Source organism: Sinocyclocheilus grahami, unplaced genomic scaffold (assembly GCF_001515645.1).
Source record: "Sinocyclocheilus grahami isolate Dianchi unplaced genomic scaffold, SAMN03320097.WGS_v1.1 scaffold1191.1, whole genome shotgun sequence".
In the NCBI taxonomy this organism is placed as follows: Eukaryota; Metazoa; Chordata; class Actinopteri; order Cypriniformes; family Cyprinidae; genus Sinocyclocheilus; species Sinocyclocheilus grahami.
In genome coordinates, this window is record NW_015506370.1 from 379,422 (window position 1) to 387,852 (window position 8,431).

Consider the following 8,431-nt stretch of genomic DNA (forward strand, 5'->3'; position numbering starts at 1 on the left):
TGCCCTATGTTTCGCTGTCCGGTATTGAACATCAACCCCCTGTGCTACGTTTGCTCCCTCCTTCCTGTGATTTTAAAGATTGCTCCGTGTGAAAACCTACGGGGGCCGAGAGAGCTCAACGCGCTGCAACTTAAGAAAACACATGCAAATTGAAAAAACACCAGCAAATTAAGAGAAGATCTTCATCAGCTTGACAACACACGCGCTGCAAATCCTCGCAACACATGCAAATGAAGAAACGCACTGCAAATAGCACGAACCACAACGGAAATGTTTCAAGGGGACCCAAAAAATGAAGATGTTTTCTTAATTTGCTGGTTTTTTCAATTTGCATGTGTTTTCTTAAGTTGCAGCGCGTTGAGCTCTCTCGGCCACCGTAGAAAACTCCTACAACTCCTTGCTCCTTCGCTCCTTGGCAAGTGTGACAGAATACCGGACCAAATACAGTTAGTTGCGTGTTTCCCCCCCGTTTTTTGTTTCCGAGTGTTTTACAGTGTTTGTTTTCTGTTTTCCCCGTGTTTCCATGAATCCCCTCGCCGCTTTACCTCCCTCGCCCGTAAGGACCTGCCCCTCTTGGGGTATGCGGTTGTGTTCAGCCAGCTAACAAACCAAACAAACACAACCGACAGACGCTCCCTGAGGAGTGGAACACACCGAACAAACAAGACCAACGGATGCTCACCGATGAGTGGAGAACACAGAACAAACAAGACCGACAGCTGCTCACCGACGGCCGACAGTCAGCTTGGTGTGTCCCGGGCTTTACATGCATTTACTATAGTAACAGCTACAAGCATGCATACAGTAATTTCAGACAGCTAACACTAAACCAAACCCTAAACCGAAACGTATGCTATAGAAAACCTGAAATGACTGTATTATATACAGTACATACTGTACATATTACTGTATACCCGCTGATACGATCCGCTGGAGCTGGACATATTAGAGCACACTACACCTAAACTGTGATTAATGCTTGACTGTTTATATTCATAGAAACCAATGCAGGGCACAACATTCAGTGACCGTTCAGTATGGTGTTCATAACATTTGTTCAAAGCAGTCTCACCCTGTGCAAACATTCAGAACATTCAAATGTCAGAAATAATGCATGTGTAAAATTAAAGCAAATAATTTTTTGGTTGGCATCACCAAGGTCATGAGGTATTTCTGTTAATTTTAATAATTACAAGCTGTTGGCAGTGTTTAGTTGTTGGTTAATATCAATACAGCTTAGTGATTTTGTCATTGTTTCAGTCTGCTATCATTCTGTACTCATATGCAGTTTACAGTCTCTGCAAAACAAATATAAATCTGATCTTCAGTTCCGTGTAGTAGATCCCCCACAATCCACTGCAAACTCACATTCAGCTCAATCCTGATGGATAAACTCCAGCAAGCATTTATTCTAGCAGAAAATCAAAAAAACATCAAATGATGAAAGCTGCAAATGTCTTCGTCAAACATTTGTGTCTTTCACACATTTTTTCACTTTCACTTCAGCATCAGTTTGTGGCATTCTCTGCTGGTCCGTGTCTGTGAAACGACGGATTTGCTTCAGCTCTGAAAACTCACACATAAGGTACAGTCATCAGAGCACTGGCTCCCTCTGTGAAATCCCCCCACCTCCTCATCTGACTTCCTCCAGCTCTGAGACCAAACAGGGTTTGTTGGTCGCTCAACAACACCTGCACAGAATATGAGAACAGGGCATCGACTGCTAGTTAAAGCTGCGCTAACGAGGCAAGTTGACGAAATGTTTAGCGGACACCATCTGCGTGATGCTGATGTATTAACTGAAAAAAAGGTCTTCTCTGCAGACCCTGCAGAGCTGAAACTGTAAAACATCAGCGACACTTAGCTCTGTTTCCACACAAACTATTCCAGGACGGTTCTCAAGCTTCACGAAGTCTACAGAGAGTTAACCGCTCCAAAATACTGCAAATCCACAGAAAAAAAGTGATCTTGAGCACACAGGCCTGCAGCTTACTGTAATCATAAAAGGTGTGTTTAGTTGAGACAAATAAACTCCAACATGCAGAATCAGATTTACTTCCAGGACTTTCTGTCCTGTGCAGGTATAACATATGAAAGTATGGCCGTTTACAGTTATGGCCTGTGTACAAAGTACTGTGCAGAAGATAAACAGGGAGCTATTTCCTTTGGTAAGAGCACTCAAACAGACAGATCCATCACAGTCAGGAACGTCACCTGCCGATGGCTTGATCAGATCCCACAGGGATTGGGGAAAGTACTGTGAGATCTCACGTCTGTCTGTCCTCAGCTGAGCGTCTGAAGGCCACCATTGAAAACTGACCTTTTCTGTCAGTCTGTAGGTGGAACGGAGTATCGTCGCACTGTCTGACGTCAAACATCATTAGAAATGCTGCTGTTGAGAAAACGCGTGGAGTTTCTGTGGGATTGAGTCTGGGTACACCGCTAATGATGCCTGTCTCTCGAGGAAAGAAACTGAATGAATAATAGAAAGAGGCTTGATGGAAAGCTGCATAAACCGAGGACAATGAGAATGTGACTGTGACACATGCCGATGATATAATTAGGTCAAAACGAGGATGAGAAAGCAGTAAAACAGAAAGAGCTGTAGACTGCTTTGATAGTATAACACTCTTGTAGCAATAGTCAAGATGTGTTTCCCAGTGAACACGTGGACTGATAAATGTGACACGTTCTTACATCATCTGTGTAAACGTTTGATATTAGCACAGTGTAATAAGTGATTGAAAACCCCTTGTGTGCTTTCAGTGAATTATCTGTAATGATTCATTAAAGTCATGATTTAAATGAATTGTTCAGTTGCATGTTCTGCAGGATTGCCATTCTGATGTGGTGCGGCAAGATATTTATGTTTTGAGGCAGATCTTTATTTATTTATTTATTTGCCGTTTCTTATTTTGTTCACACAGCTGTGATTTAAAAGGAACATCTAAATATTGAAAGATGTTTCTGTCCTAAAGCGAACTGAGACGTAATCAGGAACGTGTGTTCATCTGTGCCTCAATGAAGATGCCTGGTAAATTAAATGTGCAAATCACTTTTTTAAAAAGCCGTGCAATGGAGAAATATCCAGAGATGAGTTCAAAGACATAAAACGTTCAAGCTGGTCATTCAAAATATCTAAAAAAATCAGATGTTTTCCATCGAAAAGATCCGCCCAGCGGGGACCTGTAAAGCACATAGAATTACATCAGAGAGAAGCTGAGGGGGAAGTGAGGAGAGAGAGAGGAAAAATTCTTCAAGAATGAGGAAATTTTACTGCTCTCCTCCCTCTCTCTCTCTCTCTCTCTTCTGCCCCCTCGCTCTTTCTTCTCCAGTCAATCAGAGCAGCGACCGACTGACAGGAGGAGAGAGAAGCAGCATCCAGCATCAGCAGCTCCGCAGGTAAGACTGACACCTCTCTGTCATCACTTCATGATCGTTTGATATCAACCTTCTGAACTGCAGAAGCTTCAGCATCTTTGACTTTTTAAAAATGCTTTATAAGAGAGTTGCATGTCTGTCCATTGCAAAAAAAATTTGAGCTGCACATATTCAGAGTTAGGCTACTTGGAGTAGAACTCTTTCACCAAACATGCTCAATATATGCTCTGATTAAAATTTTTTTTCTAAAGATCTGTTCACTGTCACAGTAATTGTGCGCTGCTCTTCTGAAGTTTGGATTGAAGAGGTTCTGCTTACAATCTCAAAAAAGCTTGCATCTTTTCAAGTTTTCACCTTGTCAGGGAGTGGTGGTCACGTGATCTCTGGCTGTAACGTTTTTATTATCAGAATATGCAGAATATTACGCTCGTCTGTCTGTCTGTCTGTTATTATGCACTTCTGAAAAAGACCGACACAGAAGAGATTCTGCGAGTTTAGACAGGGCTCATTTGTGTGACGGTAAACTGATGATGACATTTGTTAATGAAGAGAAATGATGAGATGGGAAGGAAAAATCATCAGGAGCGGGCTGAGGGGTACAGCAGCTGAAATACTCGTCAGTTTTATGTGTATTTCATGATTCATATTGTTCCAAAGCAGCTTTACAGAAATTGAACCATAAAACATTCATTAAAAAAAGACAAAGGCGTCTGTAGCAGGAAAACCTGTGTATAGGTGAGGAACGCTGAATGATGAAAAGTGTAGTTTTAGTCAGTCATTTTGTTATGCTGGATTTGTTTATATACATTTCAATTTATCTTTATTATTATTATCTGTTTTTAGTTCAGTTTTAGTTACTTCATTTACTTGAACCTCTTTTATTTGAATTCTTTCCTAATTGTTGTTACATTGTTTTAAGTTTTTTTAATCTAATATTTTTATTTTATTTTATTGCGACTATAGGCACTTTATGAACTCATAAAATGTACCTTGAATGCAATTTCACTTTGAATAAAAGCAACTACAAAATGTATTTTAAAAACATAGTTTTAGTTAGCAGTAAACACTTTTACACAAATTAACTTTATATAGATTTATGCTTATGAAAAATTCTACTTCGATAAGATCTGCTTTTACAGCTGGTTTGGAAACAGTGTCTTGTATGGGAACAAGTGAACTGCCGCTGCACGTTTATCTCTCTCTCGATGGAGTTCTCAGTTCAATCAAATCTCATTTAAAGCTGATGTCATTTTAGCTGTAGTATTTTTGCCCAGCTTAACCCCTCACCCATCAGTCTGTCTGAGCATCCAGACACGGGGTGCGATTCCTAATGCACCTGCAGTTAGAAGCAGTTTCTTTTTTGTTTGTACTGTATGACGTGCACTTAAACAGATCATGCTCTTGAGCAAAATAGCTTTTAACAATAAAAAAGTATTTTAATGACATCAGTAGATGTTATATTATTGAACCAACATGGCTCAAATGACGAATACACAACTAAGTTACTATAGTCTCAGGAAACACTGCTTAGTTATTTCATGCATCACATTCTGGCATTTAAGCACTAGAACTATTGTTCTGCTAATTTTTTTTTTTTATGGGAAAGTAGCACTGAAATCAACCAATGGCTTGAATTTGGGGCTGGGCTATCTGGATAGAGTTGTTTTGGTAATAGTTGTACAGATATTTTCATTTCAGTATCAACTCTGTGTCAGATGCTGAAGACCTTTTTGTACTATTCCTTTATTTTCACCCACCACATACTTCTAGAGGAAAGTAGAGTGGTGCTTCCCAGGTGTGTTGATGTTATACACTGCTAGTGCTAGTGTCATGATGCATGTCCAAAACACCATAGTGTGAAATAATGTCCAAAAAACATGACATCAAAAACTAAAGTAGCTCAGAGCAGAACTGCTGTCTGTTCTCACCTGCCACTGCTGACCAGAACTAACTGACTGTTCGGCAGTATTTTCAGACATGTAAATTAATTTTATTACGTTTTAGCATGAAAGGATGTTTGCTCAGGTCGTGACATTTTAATTTCTCTGGTTTGATCTGTCGGACAGACACTGGAGCCACTGTGTCGCAAGCTTGTGGACACGGCTAACAACGTTATTTAAAGTCAACATGAAATCAGAGCTGACCGTGTTTACTCTCAATCTGTGTCATTCATCAAAAAAAGTTTAAAATCTTTCATTAAAATGTAATTAGCTTTGAAACTACTTTCAACAGTCCCACTTACTTTTTCATGCATCTCTTCAAACCTTCTGTTGCACCCTGAAACTTGGATGTAAAACAGCTTGCAAATGCTGTTTTCATGTTGATCTATCCTCTGTATGGTGAATGTCTAATACTGAATTCTGCATGACAAAACATGACTGAAATTCATATGTGTTTGAAATAGGAGGGATAGACGAGGACACTGCCACGCTTTACATCACTCCAGATCTGAGAGCCAACAGTGTATCTGCGAAAACTGAGTTGAAATGTTTTGCCTGCTGATCTGAGTAGAATAAAATACGTTCTCATTTACAGAACCAATCATCGTCCATTGGTTTGAGGGTGTTCCTCCCTGTAAACATGGCGTTAGTGTTGCCTTTCCTGCTTCTGCTTCTGCCAAGTCCTGCCCTCTCCAGCCAACATCTGCAGACAGGAGCTCAGCGCGTCTCCAGAGACATCAAACCCCAGCCTATTAAACTTGTTATTTCGGACACATGTGCACAAGATGGGGCCAAAGACAGAGAGCTAGACTTGGATCCCGATTCTCCTCTGGTCTTGACCCATCGGATCCGTCTGGTGCCAGGGTCAGGTTCAGCTTGTGGTCAGTGCGAGCCGGACTTCGCAGCCCTGCGTGATCGCATTGAAAGACTGGAGAAGGAGGTTTCTGATCTGAGGGAGAAATGTGGAGGTCCAGAAGGATGCTGCAGCTCCCAACAGAGCAAAGGTAAAGCTCATCCAGATCCAGCCGGCCTCCAACCAGACGAGCTTTCATGAGCTTGTCAAATCTAGAGCCGTAGTCTAAAATATTCTGAAGCATGTGTGTACAGGATGTCTGGGATCTCTATCCTGACCAATCCTTAAGGATTTCCTTATAGGAAATATTCAGTTCAAATCAAATCAGATCCTACTAGATAAACTAAAATTATTATTATTATTATTATTATTATTTTGTATTTTGTATCATCGGTTTGTTTCAGAATAGGATTCCAAATGTATCTGGTAATAATTAAATTATTAGGGGATTCATAGAGCATCCCTATTTATTCCATTGAATCTTTTAGCATTTGCTTCGGATTATCAAAATTCCATTAACAATCCAGTGCATTCAGTTCCTCATGCACAGTCATGCTTATATTTAGGATGTATCTTTCATACATTACTTACTGCACTACTACTACTACTACTGCTAAAAAAAAAAATAGAATAGAATAGAATAATGGAAAAAAGATCCATTCAGTAACCCATGAGAAAATATGTCATCATAGTTTATGTGAACAAGGCAGCTGTTTGTGAAAAATCCTCTAAGGGAAAGGAACATTTGCTGAATCTCATTTCAAATTTCACACTGCAGTCTTGTTTTTAACCGATATATTTGACAATGGCTGCAGCTGCTCTAGTAAACACAACATACACAACAGTACTGTAGTAAACGCAACTGTTTCACAAGCGGTATGACCATCGCTTCTATGATTAGTTATACATTTAAACAAAGTGAACAGCAAAATATAAACAGATTTGTACAAATATGTACAACATGAATGTAGTTTTTTTTCTGAAAAATAAATAAATTAGTGCATATTCCAGTTTAACAGCATTGACTGAGAAACATATTGAAAGCTCAGAAACCTTGAAGCAGGTGATATTTCAGCACACTGAAACAACCACTTTATCTGAATAATGTCAATGAGAGACTTTAAAGGGGTCATGAACTGTCTTTGTTTTTGTTTTTGAGGTCCACTTACAAAGTTATCAATATTTTTATATAAAAAAAAATAATTTAGAAGCAGTAGTCTATTTTCTGTCCTGTTTGAATAGGCATGGAGGATTGTAGACACGGAAGTAAACACCCACTGCTGTTGTGTATGATTGACAACAACATTCCTCACAGATGGACGCTGCTGTGATTTAGTTCAAATACACATAAATACTCATATCAAACGATCTGTTTAACAGGCAAAGCAATAGTTGACCACTCAATAAAAACAGTTACTCACACTTGTATGGTGCGACATTACTGTCGGATCCAATATAGTTGCACAGCATTGTCTTTTAGTTTCAATCTTTCTGAAAATCCTGCATCGAATTGTGCCTTGTTTGTAAACAAATCCACAGTAAAATTAAGTAAACAAAGGACCAAGTTCTTGCCGATGTGGTCTGGATCTTAATTAAAAATCAAGTTAATCAAATAAAGTTTATCATTTGGTTTCTGCGTAGACCTGCGTTTACCGCTCTTGTCATTTACCTACAACATGCTCGAATAGGTGGGTGGGGCTAAACAGACAGCAATGTAGAATTGGTGGGCGGGGCTAAACAGGCAGTGATGTAGAATCAGTGGGTGGGGCTAAACAGGCATTTATGTAAATCGGTGGGCGGGCCTTAACAGACAGTAATGTAGAATCGGTGGGCGGGGCTAAACAGGCAGTGATGTAGAATCAGTGGGTGGGGCTAAACAGGCATTTATGTAAATCGGTGGGCGGGCCTTAACAGACAGTAATGTAGAATCGGTGGGCGGGGCTAAACAGGCAGCGATGTAGAATCAGTGGGTGGGGCTAAACAGGCATTGATTAAGTTGGTGGGTGGGGCTTAACAGGCAGTAATGTAGAATCAGTGGGTGGGGCTAAACAGGCATTGATGTAAATCGGTGGGTGGGGCTTAACAGGCAGTAATGTAGACTCGGTGGGCAGGGCTAAACAGGCAGCAATGTAGAATCAGTGGGTGGGGCTTAACAGGCAGTGATGTAGAAGCAGGTGTTGATCTTCTGTGGAGGTGGGGTTTAGCCACACTATTACGCCATAAAGTGGCACATTCCACAACATGTCGTTTAGGAAGA

General features: G+C 40.2%; 1 protein-coding gene across 3 annotated transcripts in view; it reads left to right on the forward strand.

The window, feature by feature from the left end:
- The first annotated feature begins 3,340 nt into the window (after positions 1 to 3,340).
- LOC107567814 (tenascin-like) overlaps positions 3,341 to 8,431 on the forward strand; it is a 45,313-nt gene continuing 40,222 nt past the window's right edge. For all 3 annotated transcript variants that reach the window (XM_016253583.1, XM_016253585.1, XM_016253584.1), the window contains exons 1-2: positions 3,341 to 3,402; positions 5,917 to 6,325. In XM_016253583.1, coding sequence (XP_016109069.1) covers positions 5,962 to 6,325 — 364 coding nt within the window. In that variant the 5' untranslated portion in view covers positions 3,341 to 3,402; positions 5,917 to 5,961. The remainder of the gene's footprint in view (positions 3,403 to 5,916; positions 6,326 to 8,431) is intronic.